The sequence below is a fragment of the Onychostoma macrolepis genome, chromosome 21, assembly GCF_012432095.1.
Source record: "Onychostoma macrolepis isolate SWU-2019 chromosome 21, ASM1243209v1, whole genome shotgun sequence".
NCBI classification, from domain to species: Eukaryota; Metazoa; Chordata; class Actinopteri; order Cypriniformes; family Cyprinidae; genus Onychostoma; species Onychostoma macrolepis.
In genome coordinates, this window is record NC_081175.1 from 27255774 (window position 1) to 27281431 (window position 25658).

Below are 25658 nucleotides of genomic sequence, written 5' to 3' on the forward strand. Positions count from 1 at the left end.
GATGATCGTGAAATATTGTTATTTTAAGTGAGGTTTGATTTCTAATGGGATTTGGTTTGTCTCATACTCAGAGACCGCTGAGAACATCGGCTACTCCTGCCAGCTGCTGACCGAAGACATGAAGGTCCACTACGGAGAAGACGTGAAGTAAGCGTGTCTGCTGACGTCTGTGAATGTGTCAGTGGGTTGAGATTGAGCGTCTGGTTTCTGACTCTCTTGTTGTCTCTCTCTCAGTGTTCAGCTGAGGAACAGACAGACCCAAAGGCGCAACGACCCTCAAGGACGCAATAAGAAGCTGAAGGAGACGTTTTTCACACAGTCTGGCAAGAACGCGCTCGTCATCACTGGAGGCTGGCTGGTGCGTTCATCAAACACTGATCGACTTAACAATAACAATAATATAATATTTATAATTTTAAAGTCTGTTCAAGTAAATTTTAAGTTGATATTGTCTAAACTAATTTAATTTCAGGAGGCTAAAGTGTTAAAAAAATATTGGCATTATATCAATTGTTGTGATATGTTTCTTTTGCATATTTCTTCAAATTTCTACAACCTTTGAAAACTGGAGCAACGATGCTGAAAATACAGCTTTGCATCACAGGAATAAATTACATTTTAACATATTCACATAGAATTCACATATTTTTCAAAGTTAAATAATGTTTGACATTGCTACTATTTTTACTGTATTTTTGATCAAATAAATCAGGGGTGCAAACTTGTCACCTTTCGGCGAAATTCGCCGTTTTCACCTTGAAATAGGTCATTCACGTGAATTGTGTAGATCTGTAAAGAAAATGTTAATGGGGGGGGGGGGGGGGTGTATCTGCGTGTCATCTGTGTCACGTCACCTGTAGCGTTTTTTCCCCTGTTTCGCCCTACTCTGGTTGGTTGAGGGAAAGGACATTAAGGTAAGCCAATCAGAGGCAATCTCACTCCTGAAGCATAACTTTTAGACGCTGCAGGCAGCTATACATATTTCCAGAGGCTACGTAAAACGTGTAGGAACAAGCTAACGGCAAGCAACTTATGACCGAATGAAGAATGTGCATCAGTGTGTTTTTTCTTTTTTCCGTTTTATTTCATTTATGAAGGTGATGTAAACTGAATAATTATATATTCTATTACAATTATATAATAATATTGTGTGTAGGCTATGTAACTTATATAGTTTTCATTTTATTAATTTCGACAACTTTACAGACACTGCCTTTGGCTGCATCCATTGCATCCGACACGTTTTTTCACGGACACGCCGCCAAATCGGAAACTCTGGGCTTAAAGAAAATTTCGAGTTTCCCACTCGTAATAACGACTTTGTGGTGGCGTTCATGTGCGTTCAACTCGTACATGTATCTGACATGACTGTAACAGCCTATTTCAAGACGGAGAAACACCTCGCGTTTAGCCCGTCAGCCACTTCAATAATTCGAGTGCTGAAATAAAGATTTACAGTGGTTTATTTGCCCTGACTAAGTTCATGTATCTTAACAACAGTCCTTGTTGAGTTGTCGCTCAAACGTCTTTTAATCAAGTTGTTTATCCTTGAATGGTGCACTGCAAAAAATGATTTGAGAATGTTTTTGTCTTGTTTCTAGTCCAAATATCTAAAAATTCTTAAATCAAAAAGCATTTTCTAGACAAGTCTTGTTTTCAGAAAAAAAATTGTCAAAATTAAGTGAGTTTTTCCTTAAAACAAGCAAAATAATCTTATTTCAAACCGAAAACAAGATTATTTTGACTTATTTTTTTTCTGGAAAAAAAAAATAATTTGATTTAAGAATTATTAGATATTTGGACTGGAAACAAGACAGAAAAATGTAAGAAAAGCATTTTTAGCAGTGTGTAACATTTTCTCCCTATAAAGCACTTTGACTTGCCATTGTGTGTGAAATGTGCTATGTGAATTATGTCAATTAACTTGCCCTTAGTTTTAACACACCTGTGTGTGTGTGTGTGTGTGTGTGTGTGTGTGTGTGTGTTTGGGGGGGTTGTCACCTTTTTCACCCCTGACGAGTTTGCACCCCTGATAAATGCAGCCTTGGTGAGCAGAAGAGACAAAAAACATTTAAAAAAAAAAATCTCGAATGGTAGCGTAATGTTCAAATTTAAATTTTAAAAATAAAAAAAGTTTTTTTTCCTGGTATAATTTTGCTGGACAACAAATTTTATTAACAAACAAACAAAAATGAATGAATGAATAAATAAATAAAACAAGTAAAATATGGACATTGTCCTGCAGTTATTGTTGCAGAAACAATTTGCATGGAAATAAAATGTTAAAATACAATACATTGGCATTATATAATAATTTCTATTCTCACAGAAGACTTTTACATATTGGCTTCATTATTACCTTTAAAATGGACATAAATAAAGTTCATCAGGGCATCAGGAGATGAATAGAAGATGTTCAAGCCTTGAAGTTAGAAACTAAAAACTAAAGATCTCCATCTATTAATTGAAACTGCTGTGTGGTTTCTGTGCAGAATGAGATTCTGTACGAGAAGAAGAAGAAGCGGCGTCGCTTGCGTCTGAAGAAGCTCAGGAAGCGGCACACAAACTCCAGCAACCCTTCGGACAGCAACCAGCCCGTGGACGACTGGGAGAAGGAGAAGAGACAGGAGGACTTCGTGGACATGGCGTGCGAATGCAGCGCGGTGATCTGCTGCCGCGTCACGCCCAAACAGAAGGCCAACGTGGTCAGTCTGGTCAAACGCTACAAGAAAGCCGTGACCCTGTCCATCGGCGACGGAGCCAATGACGTCAACATGATCAAGAGTGCGTGAGAGCTCAATCTGATATTTTACTGTTATTCAGATACTATTATAGTGATTAATAATATTTACAATTAGGATTTATTGTTTTATATTTTGTTATCGTGTTAATTTTCAGGTTTTAGTAATTTTGTTTGTTTTTGTCATCTTTGTAAGTTTCTTTTAAACATCAGTTTTATTATTATTTATTTCAGTTTTATTTTGAGTTATTTTAGTACTGCAAGTTAAACTAAACATAAATTAAATATGTTGTTTAGGCAACTAGCTGAAATAAGATTTTAGTTTAGCTTAGCTTTGCTTAGTACAGTTGTTATGTGGATTTAATTAGTTTTAGTTAACAATAATAACCCTGATCCAGACAATATTCAGAGAATCAACTCGTTTTATTCATATTAAATAAATGATTTATTTATTTAATAAATAAATTAAATACCACCACCCCAACCCCCCAGGTTTTTATTTGTCATTATTTTGTCCAGGATTTTATTTTATTTTATTTTTGAATTAAATTTTTCTGTTATGATTACAATTTTAGTATAAAGTTTTAGTACTTTAGTTTTGTGTTTTTGTCATTTTCATGTTTTTTATTTATTTTAGTACTTAGTTAAACTAAACTAAGTTTCTAGCTTTTTTAAAATGTCTTATTTCAGTTTTGGTTATTTTAGTACTTGAAGTAAAGTCAAATAAAAATGAGAAATATTTCCTCACCAACTAGCTGACATCTAGTTTACATTTTGTATTTTATTTTTATTCAAGTAATATGGATGTAGTTCTATTTTTATTTTAGATCCAGACAATGACCAGTGAACTTTTATCCCAAGTATTAATTCTTTTTAAGAGTTTTCTCAAGAGTTTGAAAGTGCAGTTGCACAGCTAACTTCTGGTTCCCCTGCTCCTGTGCAGCTGCGGACATCGGTGTGGGCATCAGCGGTCAGGAGGGGATGCAGGCTGTGATGTCCAGCGATTACGCCTTTGCTCAGTTTCGTTTCCTGGAGCGCCTCCTGCTGGTCCACGGACGCTGGTCCTACATCCGCATGTGCAAATTCCTGCGCTACTTCTTCTACAAGAACTTCGCCTTCACCCTGGTGCACTTCTGGTTCTCCTTCTTCAACGGATTTTCCTCTCAGGTAAGAGAGAGGTTTACAGAGTTGATTTACAGATGTTTTGAATGCTTTAAGGGTGTATTGTCACAATACTGGAATTTCTAACTAAAATGCTGAAATTCAGTAGCATTCTCAATACCACGGGGAAAAATTGCCTCAACATAAAATTTCAACAGTATTTAGGTTAATTAGCTTTTTACCTTAATCAAAGTATTTTCCTATCATTGAAACTCTTGTCTGAAATTCAGGCTTTTTAATAATAATAATAATAATAACATTTATTTTACTATGCAATTGTTTTACAATAGTAATATATTTCTGTCTTAGAAATAATAATAATTATTATTAAGACTTATTTTACTATGCAATTGTTTTACAATAGTAATATATTTCTGTCTTAGAAAAAGTAGAATAATAAATATAAATACAACAAAAGTATTATAATCATTATTGTTAAAAATGTATTATTTAATATATTTTGTAGTTGTATTACAAGTACTGTTTTAGTAGTAGTAGTAGTAGTAGTAGTAGTAATAATAATAATAATTATTATTAATAATATTTCTAAGACAGAAATATATTACTATTCTAATGCAAGGTCTACCTGCTGTAAAACAAAATGAATATTTTGTAATAAGTATATTAAATATTTAACTTTTCACATGTTTATTTTAGCAAGAGGTTAACTCAAGCTTTTATTTTGGTGGAAAACTGCAGGGAAGTCTTTTAAGTTTCTCTGACAGTAGGGTTACAATCACTTGTCATTACAAATCGAGTGAAATGCTGTAATCATCTGTCCAAAAAAAGATGGAAATTATGCGAAATGTGAAAATATAGAGTATCTGGGGCGCTTTGTGTTAAACTCACAGCACATGCATTTACTGTGAATCTTGTTTTTAAAGAAGTGAATGTTGTGTGTGTTTTGTAGACGGCATATGAAGACTGGTTCATCACGCTGTACAACGTCTGCTACAGCAGTCTGCCTGTTCTCCTCGTCGGCCTTCTGGATCAGGTATCACTTCATTACCAGCTGTAATCTGTGCTAAAGTCACCATCAAATCCAAACTGACACGTTTGCTCCTGTAGGATGTGAACGACAAACTGAGTTTGCGCTTCCCGAAGCTGTATCTCCCGGGGCAGCAAGGAGCGCTGTTCAACTACAAGAACTTCTTCATCAGCTTGTTCCACGGCATCTTCACGTCCCTCGTGATCTTCTTCATCCCGTACGGCGCCTTCCTGCAGACCATGGGACAGGACGGTGAGGCTCCATCCGATTACCAGTCCTTCGCTGTGGTCGCAGCTTCATCGCTCATCATCACCGTCAACCTGCAGGTGCCCGATTGCTCCATCTTGATCACGTGACAGCATCTCCTTTCATTCTAGGCTGTGACTGATTCAGTACTCAGAAGAGGCTCTTGTCACTGATCTAATGTGATCTTGTTTCTTGTCTCTCCAGATTTCGTTAAACACCTCCTACTGGACGTTCGTTAACTGTTTCGCGGTGCTCGGCAGTATAGCCATTTACTTCGGCATCATGTTTGACATCCACAGCGCAGGAATCCACGTCATTTTCCCAACCACCTTCACTTTCACAGGTGGGTGATAAAGTTGTACTAACTTTTATTGCATATCTATTGATAGATTTCATACTTTTCATAATTCCAAAATGCTTCAAAATGAAGAATAAAAGCAGTCCATGCAACTTTTTGCGCTAATATCCAGGTCTTTAGCTTTATATGAGGAGGATTTCCTTGACACATGATTCACATGACATATTATATGTTAGGCTTTTTACACTGTAAAAAGTGCTAAGTTGACTTAACTTAATAATTTTAAGGCAACGGGTTTCCTCGGTTTTTTTAAGTAAATAATTAAAAAAAAAAAAAAAAAATTAAGTGAACTTGACAATTCACTTAACTTTATTTTTAAAATTATCATTTACTTGATAAAGGCAATGGTTTTTTTTAAGTTAAGTCAATTACATGATATTCGTGTTTTTATAAGAATATAATTCAAAAGCTGCAGAATTAAATAATCCTTTTGTCCTATTGACTTAAAATAATGGGCAAGAGAAGGCAGGCTTTTCAAAGAATTGAAGAAAATTAATAATAATTTTTGTTATATATTTTAATATATTAATGTAAATTACAGTCAAAACGAATTGATCAAAAATGCATAAATAACTATTAAAAATGTTGCATTCAAAAGAAATTTAAGCTTGTTTAATTTTTTTTTTTTATATGCATTTGATAACATTTTGAGGGTTCTTAACTATAATCCTTAACTAAATCTTAAATAAATATTGCATGATATACATGTTTTTTTTCTCTTTATAGAAATGTTATTCAAAAGCTACAGAATTAAATAATCACGGGTCCTTTTGACATAAAATGATGGCCAAAAAGGCTGATTGATGATTGTTATATTAATGTAAATTGCACAACTAATTTAGCAAATTTGCACAGCTATTTTAATTAACATTTTTAGTGTTTTTATATATATTTAAAAGAAATCTAAGCTTCTTTTACTAAATTTAATCTTCATTTACTAACTAAAGCTATTAAAATTACCTTTTTAAAATTTAAATAAAGCTGAAATAATATTTAAATATTAGATTTCGCAAATAAGTTTGTTGAAACACTAACATGAATAATTATTTTTTTTTTAAATACATAAATATAAAACTAAACTAAAGATGAAATTAAAAATAAATGAACAAATAAATAAACCAATGAATTAACCTAGTAATATTTAAAAAAAAAAAAAAAAAAACTAATAGAAATGTCAAAAGGACATGAAAAAAATTCTACCTGAAAATATACACAAAATGCTAGCGATATAAAAGAAAACCTGACAAAATTAAAAATAAATCCTAATTATGTAAATAAAAAAAATTACAAATGACATATGCACAAAATAAAATAGCTAAAAATGTAACTAAAATTAAAATGTAAACCTAATAGTAATATTTAAAAACAAATATGAATAAAAAGTGCATAGCAAAATACTAAAACTTTAGCTAATATTTAAATGAAAACAGAAATGATAAAAGATAAACCTAATTGAAAGTATTAATAAATGCTATAATAGTATATAAATGATACTAAAATCTCACATTTTGGCTGTAAGCTGACAGTTACTGCACAGTTATTTTCACTGATTAATCTCAAACAGAGCCCACACTGTGAGTTGGTGTGTGATGGTTGTCGTTTTGACCCGTAGGTGCCGCGTCTAACGCTCTGAGACAGCCGTACCTGTGGCTGACCATCATCCTGACGGTGGGGATCTGTCTCCTCCCCGTCATCTGCATCCAGTTCGTCTATCAGACCGTCTGTCCCTCGGTCGGAGACAAGGTGAGAGCCTTCAGCCACACAGAGAAAACGAATCTTCTGTGTTCAATACAACACATGCAGAGATGTTACAGCCTCACGTTCTTCTTCTTGCAGGTCCAGAGGAATAGGAAGAAGTACGAGCTGCAGGATGATGAAGAGGAGAGGAAGAAGAGGAAGCCAACGTTCCAGCGCGGTGGACTCTCCCGTCGCTCTGCTTACGCCTTCTCACACTCGCGTGGTTACGCCGACCTCATCGCATCGGGACGCAGCATACGCCAGCGGCCGCGTGTCCGGCCCGAGCTCAGAGAGAGCATACGAGAGGTTCCTCAGGCCGAGAACATCTGAAACCAACCCTGTCTTACCTGAGCTGCCCACCGCAACGGGCCAATAGGAAGAGGCCAAGTGTCATTAAAGGGGAGGGACTAATGAAAGAGCCAATGGGAAATGGGGACGAAGGGCTTTAAAGGGAAAGTACAAGAAAATACTCACCGATGACCAGGACTGGTTTTAAAGTTGTGCACTGCGTACAACAAATTGTTTGTCTCAGGTTTTTATTTTGTGTTTTTTTTTTTTTTTTTTTTCACAATTTTGTCAATTTTTTTTTTTTTGGAGTCGAAAAGAGAGTGTGTGTGTGTGTGTGTGTTTCTGATCTCACCTCCCATTTAAATCTTGTTTTATACACTGCTGATATTTTCTTACAGGGTGTTTGTCTTGTTTTTCATTAAAAATATTAAAACTTTCTTAAAGCAATACATATTTAGTTTAAGATAACACTATATATACAGAGAATATATTTTGAGTTGCATTTATTTTTCTCACCACCTTGACCACTTTTTCTTGCTTTTAAGCTAAATAAATAAATAACGCTTAAAACCAGAAAAATCAGCCAATGAAAAATTTAAGGATCAAACCAGATGAATTTCCACGCTTCTTGTGGAAATTCATCTGGTTTGATCCTTAAACAAGATACATTTATTATAAATAAATAATGCTTAAAACCAGAAAAAAAACAACTTAATTTTAAAACGTTCTGTAAAATTACACAATTTTGCTTCTCAAGTCATTCATCTTGTTTGGCCCTCAAGCAAAATTAATTTATTTGAAAAACAAAATCGCATAATATCAATTTTACAGAATGTTTTAAACATACTTAGTTTAAAAAGTTTTAAAAATGAAACATGTTTATGTATATTTGATTGAAAAACAAGGCAAAAATACTGATTAAGAAACAGATTTTTTGCAGTGTAGTGAAGGCTGTAGTCCCCCTCTTTACTACATTTGAAGACGTTTATGTTTAAATGTGAACTCGGTAAGGAATTATCATCTTGATTTCCAAAATATTTGTTATCCTTTTTGTAAAATGTCCAAGCAAAGGGCTGAATCCCACAAACCTCACGATGAAATTTCCTCACGGTTGAATCCTTTCAGGGTGTCGGGTGTCTAGTTCTTGATGATGTTCCTTACGAACCGTGAAAGAATGAATGAATTTAGAGTGCTGAAAACTCATGTTTACATAAATACTTCTGAGCTCATCTGTTCCTCCAGACCTCCACTGTCAACGGAAACGGTTCTTGCTCAATTTTTAAGCGCAAGTCCCATAAAACCTGCCTAGAGGGTCATAGATGATTTTAATGCACTCTCTGTGGTGTTTTCTCTAATTTAATATTTCATTGTTGTTCTGTGAGCTCATGTTAAATGGGTCGTCTTGCCATTAGTTGCTGACAGAAATATCTGTCTGCAGAAGAATGAAGCCTTAATGACGATTTGTTTTCTTCTGTCACAGAATTGACTTTGCACTTTGGTACAGGGACTTGGGAGGTGGACGAATCTTTCTCATTTTAACCCTAGTTACTTGAGAACTGTTACAAGATTTTAAATAATCTACCATGTTATGAGAACTTTAGTTTATGAGAAAACACTATATTTATTAGGCTGGTTGTTCTAAATGTGTATGTTGAATGAACGGAAAAGGTTTTATCCAGCCATATCAGTCTGACAAATGTACTTGTACACAGCTCTGGATTATTTTTATGTAATGTACTGTAATATACTTTGCACAAATGTCTATAAATAAAGAGTAAGGTATAGAATGTTTGGCTTTGTGTCATTATTAATGGTAAATTACCTTAATTTTGCATTGTTTATTGTTACAGTTTACTGTATATAAAACTAAATAATAAGAATACAATTTTTCACTCATTTATTTAATCAGAAATACAGTAAAAATGGTAATATTGTGAAATATGATTACAATTTAAAAAAAATTCTTTCAAGTTTTCTATGTAAATATATTGTAAAAAGATATAGAACATTTGACTTTGTGTCATTGTAAGAAAATAATCATCTTTATGTTATACATGTATTATTACTGTGTATATAAAACTATAAATCATAAGAATATTTTTCTCTATATTTAACATTTTTATTTTATGTACATTTTTGTATTATATTTGTATTTGAAAAAAAAAAATCCCTTTTTCTTCTCAAGGCTGCATTTATTTAATCAAAATTACAGTAAAAACATTTGGCTTTGTGTCATTGTTTGTAGTAATATTACTGTATATAAAACTATAAATCAGAATAACAGTTTCTCTATATAGTTAACATTTTTATTTTGTGTTTTCTGCACTGTATTTATTGTTTTTATCATCGCATTGCTCATCAAGGCTGCATTGCTTCATTTTTGCATTATATTTTTGATTTCAATAAAATACAGAAAAAACAGTAATATTGTGAAATATTACAATTTAAAATAAGAATGTTCTGTATGAATATAATTTAAGATGGGCTATATTAAATATACATTTTATATTTGAATAGAAAGTTCAGAAGATTCATTTATTTTAAATATATATATTTCTCACTTTTGACTAATTTAATGCCTTCCTGTGGAATAGAAATATTGATTTCTTTTTAAAAAGTCTTACTGACCCTATTTTTTATATATATTTTATGTTTATATACTTTATATTTAATGTTACAGAAAAAGTATACATTACGAAAGTAAGTAACAAACTCAGTTTGTTGCATATCTGAATCATTAACAAAAGTTCTGGAGAATGTATAATCTATTTAATATTAATAAGATCCTGTACACCTGTCGACTTCGTTTAGAATTCTAATTAATATTCATGAGGCAGATTCTCCGCCGTCTGATTGGAGCGTTATAGTGCGCGTGCTCGACGAGGTGAGATGTCACGAGCGTCAGTGGCGACGTGGAGACGCGGAGCTAATAGAGTCAATACAGCCTCAACTTCCACTGTCAAACACGCGCTACTGGACATTTACCATCACTAATTACAACTCATTTACTTTTATTCGTCTGAGAACACATAGGCACCTGTCTGAAGAACCGCGAGTAGCCTTTGTGAGGCGCTGTCAAATCTGATATTCATCAGGTAAGATAAGTTATACTGGCCGTTAGCTTGCTAGCATGTTAGCATGGAAGCTAACGGGTTTACAATGGATTTCTCCATTCACTCGAGTCTGCAGGCTAATTGTTGCTAGGTGTATAACTACTTGGATACTTAACTTCTACACTGGCAGTTACATACCGAAAATTAGTCATATCGTGCGAATATTTAACCACATTCTAGTTATTTTGGTTGCGGTGGGTATAAAAGCTGTGAAGTGAGTAATTTGACAGTTTCTGGAAGGCAGTTAGCTGAGGAAAGCCCAATCTGTCAAAGTAAATGAACAAGCTAAATGAATTTCGATGTGTATATTATAAATCAGTCTTTACTAACTGTGTGAAATCCATAATTAGTGTGTGTATATTATCTATACAGTGGAGTATTTGTATTTACTGTATTATAATGTGGAAGGACCATAATCTTAACTTTGCAGGATCATTTTAACTCCCAGAGTCCTGCAGGCGTTGGACTAGTTTCCTTGTTTTCTGTAGGCCATTCATTAGGTACCTATCTACCTGTAGTCTTTTGTCACCTGTAATGTTGATAGCAGTGCTGGATTGCATTCAATTAATTATTGATTTCAGTCTTTGTGTTTACAGTAACATTGAATGAAATGGCAAGATTTTTTGCACCTTTGCATCATGGTTGTTGTCCCACAAAATCTTTCAAGAACTTAAACAATTTGTATTGACATATAGGTCATATTTGACCATTTTTAATGTGTAAAAATGGACTCTTGTTATTGTTAAAAAAAATGCATATGTAAAAATTATATCAGTCATTTTATACTAACACAGAAAGAATGCTCACTGAAATTATAGAAATTCTATATTATTAAAAAAACATGCATTATGCTGCTTTTATACTCATTTTAATAACAAATAAAAACACTAATATTACAGTAATGAAATGTACTTTCCAGAAAGAAGTAACACAGATCTGGATGCATCATATGAAAAGAATTGGCATGAAAATTGTCAAGGAAAACAATGTCCCAAATACATTTTCTTTATGCAAAATATAATTTTTAAATGTTATCTTTGAGATTAGGGGCTTACACATATGATATTGACTTCTTGTTGTGAAATTTGCTTCTTTGATTTCTTAATGTAAATGTCGTATGATTGGTTGGAAAATGATTATTATGGAATGGATCTACATCAGTGGCTTTCTTTAGGTGTGTGAGGCACAAAGCTGCTTTCACCTGAAGATGTAAATGAACTTCCTTGTAAGTCAAGAGAGCTGACATCATCTTCTGTGATCAGAACAGACTTAATATGAACCAGGATGTTTAACCAACACCTGCTTTATGGCAGCTTCTGAGACACAATTTCACAATCCACATCAGGGAATGTGAAACGCTGGCACGTCAACAATGTGTGTGTAAAGGGTGTGTGCTTAACAAAGAGGTGTGTGTGTAGGGCTCTGTGTCTACCCATCAAACCCGTTTCATGTGTTGTTGACTCTTGCTAAAGTGTATAGTATAATAATCAGGTGTAAATTTTAATGATAATTTAGAACCTAAAATATTCTTCCTTAGGTGACTGAAGAACAGGCATCATTAATCAAACTAATGAAAACGTATTTCTCCCATGATCCTCCAGGTTTTGCTCGGCTGATAATGAGGCTCTGAGGAAGTCTCTGGTGGTTTCCGAGGGAGATGGGTGCAAACACCAGTCAGGTGAGCGACCTGTCAGAGAGCCAGAGCATCCGCACTCTGATTGGTCCAGACGCCATTTCAGAGAATGAGCCCTTCTGGAACCAGCTGATCTCATTCACCTTCACCAGCCCCACCTGCAGGTGAGACACTCCTCCGACCCCCACCACTGATGTCCCATACACTCACATTCATTTGGATGCAAACGTGTCACCTTTCAGTGGAAATTTGCTGTTTTGCCTCAGAAATAGCTAATTTGTGTGATTTTGTGAAGATCTGATGAGTTGCTTAAATGCGAGGATTCACAAATGATGAGCATTAAATGCTGCTCCACATGAGCGAAAGAGTGCTGTGAGTTTGGATCTTGCATTTGAAAATGCAGTGTGCCAAAAATCTTCCCAAATTTGTAACCAGATTTGTAATTTATCAATAGAAATGTCTCCCTGCAGTTTTCTTCCTAAATAAAATCTCTATGGGTACAGTTGAAAGCAAAGAAATTAAAGCAGACATAAATATTAGTTTTGAAGTTTGACTGTTGTTCAGTAAAATAAATTTACAGTACAGTAGTATAATTATTGTACTAATATATATGTTCTTATTGGTTTGTTTAATGTTTAAAATTTAATAAAAAATAAAAAATATGTATTTATTAGTGCTGTCAAATGATTAATCGCATCCAAAATAAAAGTTTTTGTTTGCAATAATATACAGTATCTCACAGAAGTGAGTACACCCCTCACATTTTTGTAAATATTTTATATCTTTTCATGTGACAACACTGAAGAAATGACACTTTGCTACAATGTAAAGCAGTGAGTGTACAGCTTGTATAACAGTGTAAATTTGCTGTCTCCTCAAAATAACTCAACACACGGCCATTAATGTCTAAACCGCTGGCCATAAAAGTGGGTACACCCCTAAGTGAAAATGTCCAAATTGGACCCAATTAGACATTTTCTCTCCCCGGTGTCATGTGACTCGTTAGTGTTACAAGGTCTCAGGTGTGAATGTGGAGCAGGTGTGTTAAATTTGGTGTGATCGCTCTCACTCTCTCATACTGGTCACTGGAAGTTCAACATGGCACCTCATGGCAAAGAACTCTCTGAGGATCTGAAAAAAAAGAATTGTTGCTCTACATAAAGTTGGCGTAGGCTATAAGAAGATTGCCAGGACCCTGAAACTGAGCTGCAGCACGGTGGCCAAGACCATACAGCGGTTTAACAGGACAGGTTCCACTCAGAACAGGCCTTGCCATGGTCGACCAAAGAAGTTGAGTGCACGTGCTCAGCGTCATATCCAGAGGTTGTGTTTGGGAAATAGACGTATGAGTGCTGCCAGCATTGCTGCAGAGGTTGAAGGGGTGGGGGGTCAGCCTGTCAGTGCTCCGACCATATGCCACACACTGCATCAAATTGGTCTGCATGTCTGTTGTCCCAGAAAAGAAGCCTCTTCTAAAGATGATGCACTAGAAATATTATGAGACCTGATGAGACCAAGATAAACGTATTTGGTTCAGATGGTATCAAGCGTGTGTGGCGGCAACCAGGTGAGGAGTACAAAGACAAGTGTGTCTTGCCTACAGTCAAGCATGGTGATGGGAGTGTCATGGTCTGGGGCTGCATGAGTGCTTCTGGCACTGGGGAGCTACAGTTCATTGAGGGAACCATGAATGCCAGCATGTACTGTGACATACTGAAGCAGAGCATGATCCCCTCTCTTCTATTCCAATATGATAACGACCCCAAACACACCTCCAAGATGACCACTGCCTTGCTAAAGAAGCTGAGGGTAAAGGTGATGGACTGGCCAAGCATGTCTCCAGACCTAAACCCTATTGAGTATCTGTGGGGCATCCTCAAACGGAAGGTGGAGGAGCGCAAACTCTTTAACATCCACCAGCTCCGTGATGTCATCATGGAGGAGTGGAAGAGGACTCCAGTGGCAACCTGTGAAGCTCTGGTGAACTCCATGCCCAAGAGGGTTAAGGCAGTGCTGGAAAATAATGGTGGCCACACAAAATATTGACATTTCGGGCCCAATTTGGACATTTTCACTTAGGGATGTACTCACTTTTGTGACCAGCGGTTTAGACATTAATGGCTGTGTGTTGAGTTATTTTGAGGGGACAGCAAATTTACACTGTTAAACAAGCTGTGCATTCACTACTTTACATTGTAGCAAAGTGTAATTTCTTACATTTACATTTAGTCATTTTGCAGACGCTTTTATCCAAAGCGACTTACAATTTGGGAATACATAATGCGATTCATCTTGAAGAGGCAATCCGACAAACAAAGTGCTTGTAACACCAAGTCTCAGGCATTGTTTAAATAAGTACAAGCTAGCAAGGGAAGGAATAAATAAGGAGAAAGAGTTTTTTTATTTTATTTTTTTTATTATGTGTAGGGTGAAGTCAAGTAGTGTCGAAAGAGATGAGTTTTCAGCTGTTGCTTGAAGATTGACAGGGATCCAGCACTCTGAATATGGGTGGGAAGATCATTCCACCAGCCAGGAATGGTGAACGAGAATGTTCTGGAGAGTGATTTTGAGCCTCTTTGTGATGGTACCACGAGGCGTCGCTCACTAGCAGATCTCAGACTTCTGGAGGGGATGTAGATTCGTAATAGTGAGTGCATGTAGGCGGGTGCTGAGCCTGTGGTTGTTCTATGAGCAAGCATCAGTGTCTTGAACTTGATGCGAGCTGCGATTGGTAGCCAATGCAATGAGATAAAGAGAGGTGTAACATGGGCTCTTTTGGGTTCCTTGAAGACCAGTCGTGCCGCCGCATTCTGAATCATTTGTAGAGGTTTGACTGTGTTTGATGGAAGTCCAGCCAGAAGATCATTGCAGTAGTCCAGCCTAGAAATGACAAGGGCCTGGACAAGAAGTTGTGCAGCATGCTCCGTCAGAAAGGGCCTGATCTTTCTGATGTTGTGTAGTGCAAACCTGCAAGATCGAGCAGTCTTTGCAATGTGGTCTTTGAAGGTCAGCTGGTCATCAAAGATTACACCAAGATTTCTGACCGAAGTTGATGGGGTAATTGTTGATGAACCTAACTGGATCGTGATGTCATGCTGTAGAGTTGGAGCGGCGGGAAAGACAAGATGAAGATGAAGGTGATGTTCTTTCATCCATGCCGAGATGTCCGCCAGGCAACCTGTGATCCTTGCAGTTACCGTTGGATCATCTGGTTGAAAGGAGAGATAGAGCTGTGTGTCATCAGCATAGCAGTGGTAGGAGAATCCATGTGCCTGTATGATGGGACCCAGTAATGTAGTGTATGTGGAGAAGGGGAGGGGTCCAAGAACCGATCCCTGAGGAACCCCAGTGACCAGTGTATGTGCTTTGGATACGTCCCCTCCCCAGGCCACTTTGAACAATTAATCGCATCCGATTTTCTTCAGTGTTGTCACATGAAAAGATATAATAAAATTTTTACAAAAATGTGAGGGGTGTACTCACTTCTGTGAGATACTGTATGTGTGTGTACTGTGTATATTTATTATGTGTATATATAAATACACACAGATACAGTATATATTTTGGACATATTTGTGTATATATTTATATTCATTAAATATTTATTTAAAATAAATTATATGTAAACATAACATATTTTTCCAAAAAATATACATGCACGTGTTATATATATATATATATTTTTTTAATCTAGATTAATCTCACTGTAATCTTGGAATTAATCTAGATTAAAATGGCTCATTTGAATTCTGCCAAGTAGATAAGTAAACAACTAGTAGTCATCAAGAATTTAATATTGATAATAACATTGAAGACATTGTATGATTATTCCTTAAAGATAAGGTTTTAGTAGTAGTAGCCTATTACGTTCTGCCCAATGTCTTCAAGTGAAACCGAACTTTTATTTTGACGGGTTGCCGCGAGGATAGTTTTTCTCAAATGAAACGCTCGAATTCTCATGAAGTGACTCTCAGAGCAGTTCTGGAGCTGTTGTTCATGTATTTATGTCCTCATTTAGTGAGACGACAGACGTTAATATCGCCGTAAGCGTCACGCGGTCTTCTGTATGAGTAGTGAACAAACCCGCGCGTCTGCGCCATACATTAACACAGAGACACACAGAAGTCATATTTAAATAGACGTTTTGCGGCTTAATATTTACAAATAATATGCATAATAAATAAACAGTACACATACATATATCATGTAAACAAAAACTTTTATTTCGGATGCGATTAATCGTTTGACAGCACTAGTATTTATTATTATTATTGTTATTATTAAAAATAAAAATGGTAACAATTAATTATTCTTATTCTTTTTATAGTGAAATTGAACGGGTTCCATTAAAAACAACAATAAAATATGGCTTGAGAACTTTTTTAACTGCTTAAAAAATCTAGAGAAGTCTAGGGTGCACTGATGTAATGAGCTCAGATTCATCTTCTGCTCGCTCAGTGTGGAGGTTATATGAGGGATGGACACCAGAGGGAGACAGAGCATCTCGCATCACAAACACTATTTCAGCATCTCTTCCTTTCATAGAAATGTTCTTGTTGATTCAATGTGTTGTTCTGAATTATTCACTGTTTGCTCAGATATGATTGAAGGTATGTGTTTCATGTCACTTCACATAATTCCCATGTTTTCGTTAAGAACTATTAGATGTGTAACGCTGTTGTCAATGGTTTAACACATTTAACTAATTTAACAGCATAACAACTAGGTCTGTGTGCTAAATTGGTGATTCCTCATGTCTTGACCTTCTCAGCTGTATCTAATAAAAATCATACAGACATATCAGACATAACCTTTTGAATTATCCAGTTCATTGCAGTAAGTAACTTCTTTGAGCCCTATATTTTGCGTGCATGCAACCTCTATAGAGTTAGAATAATGACCTGATTTACTTCGTGAAAGTTTATTTATTATTAATTATTTATTGAGCATTGCTCTCCTTTATCATATCGCTGTTGCCACTGTTTTATAAGTGAGGCCGTCTTTCACACTCGCATCTCTTGACCGTGTGAAATTCACTGTAAACACTGCTTTGATATTCCTCTCGTCTGATGATTATCTCTGTCTGTGTGTTTGCAGTGCTGATGCTAAACTCTTGGAGGAGGCTGTCGTCCCGCTGGCCAAGACTCTGAGTATGTGTGTTTGTATAATTTACTGCCGTTTCATTACAGCCGTCTGTACAAAGAGAGACACGCTGATTTCAAACCCACTGTCTTGTGAAATAAAGGTCTGTAATTTCAGACTCTGTGCGCATGAAGCCACATGAATCAAATGATTACCGATCCCAAGCCCACTCTTCTTTTATGATGTACTGTATGTAATTTATTGTTCGAGCCGTTTTGGAATCATTCTGTTGATCTGGTTAAGTAGCTCTTATCATGAACACCCTAAAGATGGGAAGCGATGTTTCGTGTGTTTGATCATCTGTCTGTGTTCCTTACAGTTCAGAACAACCCCAGGTCCGGGAACTTCGGGGCGTTGGTGAGAGTTTTTCTCAGCAGAACCAAAGAACTGAAGATTTCCACAGAATGCCAAGAGTAAGTGAGATACGTCTTCAATAATGTGTGCATATAAGAGTTCATAAAAGCTGAATAATATGATGACACACAGTATCCAAAATCTCTTGCATGAAAACTACAGTACTCAACACTGATTCTCATTCACTAATAATTGCATGCAAGTTTCTAATAGATCCTTTTCTCCATGAATGATGTGTTTCCACAGTTATTAACATTGTAAATCTAGTGCAGATGTTCTTTTTTAATGTACATTTCTAACACTATACTTTGTGTTTTGGCATTAAATTACTGCGAGCTAGTTAAAGCTGCTGACATCTTTCTCTCTTCTGACCACCTTAATCAATCAATTTTTTTTTTCCCCTCTTTTGGAAAGTCGTAGAAATGCTTTCATGGCTTTTTTCATTTGCTGTTTTGGCAAATGGGAACACAGAAGTAATATTTTGTAGAAGTTTACCCAGTTATGATAACTTTTACTTCTGAGAACGCTGCAAATGTGAAAAAGGTTTCATAATATTATATTTCAAAATTTTGGCTTTAGTGCTGTCAAACAATTAATCGCGATTAATCGCATCCAAAATCAAAGTTTTGTTTACATAATATATGTACGTGTGCTGTGTATTTATTATGTATATATAAATACACACACATTCAGAAAAAAATTGTTTATATATTAAATATATAAGTATAGAAATGTAGATATTTAAAAAAAAATATACTGTATGAGTGTGTGTGTGAGATAGATATAGATAGATAGATAGATAGATAGATAGATATATATATATATATATATACACACACACACATTAAATATACGCAGACCACACACACATTATGCAAACAAAAACCTTTACTTTGTATGCAATTAATCGTTTGACAGCACTGTTTGGCTTATTCCATTTTTATTTATTTGTACATTCCATGTTGATGCACTTAGCAGATAATGTGTTTTTTATAACTTTTCCCTACATATTGTTCTGAATTTTATCCGGAAGTTAAGTGTTAATTTAATTCTGCATGAAATTGTTTTTGCACCATGTTTTCACAAATATGCACATGATACCCATTATGTTATATTATGTTGTAAAACTGCTAGTTGCCTGCTATATTTCCAGCACAGCTGTTCAAAGGTGATTTCCAGCAAATGACATCAGTGTTTGTGTAGTATGATTTTGGATCTTGCATTAGTAAGCAGTATTATTTTAGAATCATTGAGATACTGTTAATATTTTGAATTCATTTAATTTAGTTTTTTTCTGTTTTCACTTTAATTGTAGTGAATTTTTGTTGTAATTTTGTGGTGTTATTTTTATTAGTGTTTTTTTTTTTTTTGTTTATATAGTTTTAGTGCATCAGGTTGAATTAAATACAAATAAATGCTTCTTTGGTAAATAGCTGAAATAAGTTTTTTTCTTCATATTTTATATTATTCCAGTTAACACTTATTTATTTCAAGTAACATATTTTTTATGTTTTTGTTATAATTAACGATAATCATCCTGGGAGCAGTGCATACACAACTTGTCGCATCTTAATATATATTCACTATAAAAGTGAATCTAGCAGTTTTATACATAATGGGTTTTACGTGAAAGCGGCTATTGAGATTTGTTTGTGGTTCTCAGAAGGTCTGTGAGATTTTGAGAAACGTATTCTTTATAAGTATCTTTTCCCACACAGGCTTTCCATGACATTCACTAGTCACTCAGGAGTCAGGACTATACTATTAGGATGTTTTTTGATATGATTTTCCCATGGGAATAGCAGCGGTGCGGCCCATGGCGTCATACACACCGCCAGAGCTGATGTTTGTGCTCAGTGTTGCTGTAGCATAAATCCAGAGCAGGGAGTGACCCACCGCTCCTTCAGCGCACGCATGTGAACCGTCAGCCTGAGAGAATATTTATGATCTGCTCTCATCTCGACTGTGCAGACATCACACTTCTGATCCAGACTCAGCAGATGCACTCCAAAAAATATTAAGGCCTAAAATTAAGATTTATCTGTTTGAGTTGCATACAAAATTTCCAACCATTTGGATTGCACAGTTTTATCATAAACTAATAAACCTAATGCAATGCATACATAAATGAAATGGATAAGAATTCTGTTATAATACCAATAAACTGAATCTGTTTTAAATACACAATAACCATATTTATATATTCGTCATCAATAAATCCAAATTGTTTCGATCTCACATTTTAAATAATTCAATATTACTCATTCTACAGCGAGCCAGTAGTATTGGTCATACAAGATGTACCCATGTATATTTATTGAAAAAGGAACAATTGCCTGTATGTGATATTTGTAGGTCTTCCTTGACTGTAGAATATATAAATTTGAGTGTCCTACTTTAAATGTTACTAGGAAATGTTTTTACTCAAAGTGCATTAATAGACATTTAAAAAAAAAAAGTTTCTCCTGGGAAAATATTAGAATTTTTATTAAATATAAATTTGACAACTTGTTTTAAAAATGGTTTAATTATTTTATACAATTCACTGAAGTATTGTTATTAAGACTATTTTAAATCTTATTATTTTAGAGTTTTTTTTTTTTTTTTTTTGGAGCCATGAATTTACCTTTTGATGCTGATATGGCATAAAATGATAAATAAATTCCTGGCTAGCCATTTTAACTGAATTAATTAACAAATTTATGCTTTTCTAAGCAATTTTAATGTAATGTTTGAAAACATGATTGTTTAAATAAAATCATATATATATATATATATATTTATTAACTATAATAAATCATACGTTTTTTTTGCGTGCAAAATTCTTATCTGTTGCATTTATATATGACTGACAAATGAGCATTAAATTAAGTTTATAGTTTGTATAAATGTGTCACCCAATTGGATGGAAATTTTCTATCCAATTCGAATATATATAAACACTAAATTTCTCTTTTTTGAGTGCTCATAGCTGCAGATATGAGCTGTTTCTCTGTTAATCAAAGCGTGATTGCTACAGCGGCCTGACAGTCTGTAGGTGTGTTGGTTTAGTAAAGGATGATCCAAAACCACTGACGGGGTGAAGCTGTATGTGTGTTTGAAACGTGAACCGCAGGGTGAAGTGTGTGTGTAAGATGTTCAGCCACAGTTCACAGGCTGCTGTAGGTCAGTAATTATCTCTGACTCTCTCTCTTTCTCTCTCTAGTCAGTTGTTCATCTGGCAGGCCCATAATGCTTTGTTCCTGGTGCGCTGTTTGCTGAAGGTCTTCATCAGGGAGATGAATGAAGAAGAGCTGCACTTACAGTTCTCCTACCAGGAGAGGGCGCCAGGAACCTACGGTATTACACACACACACAAATGAATTTTTCACAATATTAATTTATTTGTCCTGGCAAGTCAGTTTTTGACACATTTCATTATATTAGAATCTGTAGACTTCTGTTGTTGTTTTGGTCACACTACATGAGCTAACATTGAGTAATAGATATGTTTTACATAATTTATTCATCTTTGTTAATGTAACTTAATAAAAATACTATTCTTCATTGTTTGCTCATGTTAGATAATACATTTATATTTGCAGATGTTCCAAGATTAAAGTTTTGTCAGATTAACTATCTTCCTGCGGCAGTGTATAAGTACAACTTAGTAAAGCTAGTTATAATTAGCCCAGACTAGTGCGAACTCTAACTTTGTAATTTTAATATGTGAAATAACATATTGTTAGTCTATTATGAAGCTGTTTCCTCATTAGGATCGCAGGGTCCCCACAATGTCAGTTTTTCTGGTTGTATTAATTTGTGGGAATATCATTAAGAAACCTCACACACATCAATGCCATTTTAATAGTATTTATATTATAGTTTTTATTTTACTTTTTTATATATTTTCAGTTTTAAATTTAAAACTAACTTTTTGTAAATGTGTTGTTCTTTTGTCATTTTTAGGTTTAATTAAGTTACATTTTTAGTTCAGTTTTAGATTTTATTTATTTGTAGTACATTTCAAATTTTCATTTATTAAATTTTTTCCTAATATTTATTTTATTTTTCAGCATTGTTCTAATTAATTAAAGTGTTTTTTAATAGTTTTAATTATAAATTTAGTTAATGATCATAACCCTGACACACATTTCCAATGTTTAACTTGACAAAAGAAGATAAAGTTAGTGTTTTGTTTCAGCATCAGAGTAAGACATGCGGGCCTCGGTTTATGTCCTGATGTTGTTCCTCCTCCAGTGTGTATCAATACTAATGGCCAAAAGGCAAAAATAAAAGAGCCTTTTCAGCACTAGAGCATTTGTGTGTGTCAAAGACTTCTCAGTTGTTTGTGTCACAATCCTCAATGCTGCCCCATCTAAGCATAAATGTCATCTCTGACCAATCAAAATGAGCATCATATCTAAAGTAACTTCTCATAGATTAAATTTACATTACTGACGTGTGTTTACAGACTCCATCTGTGAGGATCTTCTGGAGGAGCTGGTCTGTAATTTGGTGCATCTCATCGTCGAAGTGCCGCTTCTGTGAGTACCAAAGAAGAACTGTGTTAGTGTGTTTGTTTTGTTCTGGATTTCTCTGTCTTGCAAATACTAAGTGATAAAGTATGTCTCAGTGTGAGAGGGAGGTGTGCGTGTGTTATTGTTGTGATATCTGACTGGTCTCTCACGTACAGCCTGTGAAGGTCAACTCTGACTCAAACAATGAGGTGTCACTGTCATTTACACACAAATATATTTTCAAACATTTGTCCATGAAGTTCCAAAAAGTTAAATGTAGGACTGTTAATAACTTTGAGAATAATTATAAACAAATTAGTATCATCCCCACATGATGTGAGCTACGTGGAACTCAGAAATGAAAATGTCCTCACCCTCAGGTCATCCAAGATGTGGATGAGTTTGTTTCTTCATTAGATTTGGAGAAATGTAGCATTCCATCACTTGCTCAACAGTGGATCCTCAGCAGTGAATGGGTGCCGTCAGAATGAGAGTCCAAACAGCTGATAAAAACATTACAATAATCCACACCATTCCAGTCCATCAGTTAATGTCTTGTGATGCAAAAAGCTGCATGTTCGTAAGAAACAAATCCATCAGTAAGACTTTTTTAACTTAAGACTGTTGCTTCCGTTTCTCCAGTGATGAAGTCTTGTCTGAATCAGGAGAGAAATCTGCACAGATCAAACACCATATACAAGCTGAAACAGTGCAAAACAGCTCTAAAGAAATATGTGGGTGGATTTTGATGGGATGGACTTTTTCACTGGAGGAAACATTATTATGGATTTATATTTTGGCCAGAAGTGTTAAATAATGGAAAATGGGTAATAATGGATAATGCCTTAATAATGGATTTGTTTCTTAGACACGCATCTGAGTTCACAGGATGTTAACTGATGAATTGGAGTGGTGTGGATTATTGTGATGTTTTTATCAGCTGTTTGGGGACTCGTAAGGCCCAGGTATACTTCACTTTCTGCACATCCGCACAGCTTTCAAAGTATACTCAACTGATGTCCTGATGACGAAAACGTATACTTTGGCCTTCATTCTGGCGGCATCCATTCACTGCAGAGGATCCATTGGTGAGCAAGTGTTGGAATTCTACGTTTCTCCAAATCTGATGAAGAAACAAACTCATCAACATCTTGGAGGTTTTCAGCAACTTTTCTTTTTTGTGTGCAATATTCCTTTAAAATAATATTTTACCCGTGGCGCAAAACATAAACATGCAATTTTTCCACACTCCCTTTCCGTTTTTTGAAAGTTTAAGCCGTTTCTCCACTCTCCCTGAGCGTCCATGTGTCTCGTCAGACCTCTGTGTGACCCGCTGTCATTTACACACCTGAGTGGAGGACACCTTCATGCATGAAGCAATGATTTATTGAGTGACGCCCCTTCACACACAAACACAGCAGCACAGGAGTTCTGCATTATTCAGCTGTCCTTCTGCGTAGTTCTAGTGTTTTTATGTATTTAACGGACAGATTGATTTATCTGCTCTCATGAATGTCGATCTGTTTGTCATGTTCCAGAGTGTCCTTGTGTTCCACCCAGTCTATAACGAAAACAGTATTAAAGACAGATGAGTTGAAATGACAGGCGATGTTGGAAAAAAAATCTTGATGGGTGTGTGTGAATGTGTATCTCATCAATTAAACTGCCCCTGTTTACATCTGTGATCTCATAAAGCATGATTCATAAGTACACATTATTCCAGCGATTATTAAGACTTATTTTTTTTTTTAAATTGATAATTCAGGTCATCGAGTTAAGCGGTTAGTGCACTCGCTCCAAGTTGGCAGGACATAAAGGTTCAAATCTGGCTTGTCTTTACACTGCCTAGATCAATAAAAATGCCAGATATTAACTTCAGAGTAAACAAATTAAGTGATTAAAAAAAAAAAGAGAGATTATCACCTATGTCAGACAACATTTGCATACAGACAGTCTTGACAAACAAAGAGACATAATTGAAAATGATATTGTGAATTTGATGAATTATGAATGGTAATGTGATTAGATTGTTTAGGTCATGTTTTGCAATTTTTCATTTCTTATTTCATATATTTTATTTAATATTAATTTATTTTAATATTTCATTTTATTTTAATATTTATATTATATTTACATTTTCTATTTAATTTATTTACCTTAATTATAAATTTAGTTTTCTGCATTGTATAATGCATCATTAATTAATTAATTAATTAATTCATTCATTCATTCATATTTATTGATTTATTATGTATAAACAATTTTTCTGTACATTTTGTGGTGAAATGTGACCTAGGTATGTCTGAGATTTGTGTGAGATTTACACAAATATCATTAATTATTGAATATTTGTGTCTGTTACAATATTGTTGTTTCCAAAGTTTTATAAAAGCAATACAAGTTACCTTTAAAAATTATAGATTATATATAAAAAAAGATTATCATCAGTGTTAGTCAACATTTGCATACAGACGATCTTGACAAACTAACGGAGAAAGTGTGATCGCAAGTTTTAAGTGGATTTGAAATAAAGCGTGTTATTTTTGCTGGCTCACATGTGTAAGTGGGTTGCATCGCAGTTGTATTGTAACAGATTTCAGTCTGCTGTTGTTGTCCCGTGTCTGGTTTTGTTGCCGTTTGTCTCGTTTCCTTGCTACGTGCTGACTGAGAGAAGTCAGGCGCAGGTCACATTCAGAGCCCCGGCTCGCTGGTTCCGTGTTTTTGAGTGATTCTGTAGCTGGAGACAGGATTCTTATCACGCTGTTGTGAAGGATATTGTGAAATGTAGCTCAAATTACCACACAGATCAAAACAAGAAATAAAATAGCTGCAGAGAGTTGCAGTACAGTAGAGTGTTTATACTGTGCATGATGATGTTTCTGATCAACCAGAAACCATTTAGATGTCTTTCCAAGCCCGTATGACACTCTTTCTACTGTAAAACACAAAAGATAATGTTTAGCTGCATACAATGAAATTACATAAATGCACCATAAAGGAAGTCCATATGACCTCAAACGAAGGGACTAGCTGAAATTTAAGGCTCACAATTTTACATTTCATTGCTTTCCAATGGAAAAAAAAATGTTCACAATCACTTTTGAGAAAACTTTTTTTTTTAATCATAGATGGAACATTTTTGTATTAATAAAATTCTGTTATGGTAATTAATCATGTGGGGGTTTTTTTTCAATCAATTTTGGTAAAGATTGTTTGAGAAATGTTTTCGTATGCTCTTGAAAAATTATTTTTTTGTTGGAGATGCACGTGTCATTTGACAATATTCAAAACTTTACAAAATATGTGAGAGACAAGGCTGTTATAATAATTTAGCAAATGTTACATGTGAAATTATGAATCTGAAATAATTTGCATTTTTAATTAAAAAGGCCAACATGG

At 34.8% G+C, this 25658-nt stretch overlaps 2 protein-coding genes across 5 annotated transcripts in view; both read left to right on the forward strand.

Moving 5' to 3' along the window:
- Positions 1-9305, forward strand: part of atp8b1 (ATPase phospholipid transporting 8B1) — a 42131-nt gene extending 32826 nt beyond the window's left edge. Inside the window, exons 20-28 of the mRNA XM_058759214.1 lie at positions 72-147; positions 235-358; positions 2493-2784; positions 3684-3907; positions 4812-4895; positions 4970-5215; positions 5340-5478; positions 7106-7236; positions 7330-9305. Coding sequence (XP_058615197.1) covers positions 72-147; positions 235-358; positions 2493-2784; positions 3684-3907; positions 4812-4895; positions 4970-5215; positions 5340-5478; positions 7106-7236; positions 7330-7560 — 1547 coding nt within the window. The 3' untranslated portion in view covers positions 7561-9305. The remainder of the gene's footprint in view (positions 1-71; positions 148-234; positions 359-2492; positions 2785-3683; positions 3908-4811; positions 4896-4969; positions 5216-5339; positions 5479-7105; positions 7237-7329) is intronic.
- Positions 9306-10389: 1084 nt separating this feature from the next.
- Positions 10390-25658, forward strand: part of dym (dymeclin) — a 95463-nt gene continuing 80194 nt past the window's right edge. The window contains exons 1-6 of one of the 4 annotated variants that reach the window (XM_058757674.1): positions 10390-10613; positions 12233-12428; positions 17362-17414; positions 17726-17819; positions 20966-21099; positions 22214-22286. In XM_058757674.1, the coding sequence (XP_058613657.1) occupies positions 12289-12428; positions 17362-17414; positions 17726-17819; positions 20966-21099; positions 22214-22286 (494 nt within the window). In that variant the 5' untranslated portion in view covers positions 10390-10613; positions 12233-12288. The remainder of the gene's footprint in view (positions 10614-12232; positions 12429-17361; positions 17415-17725; positions 17820-20965; positions 21100-22213; positions 22287-25658) is intronic. The other 3 variants (XM_058757675.1, XM_058757672.1, XM_058757673.1) reach the window with 3 other exon arrangements.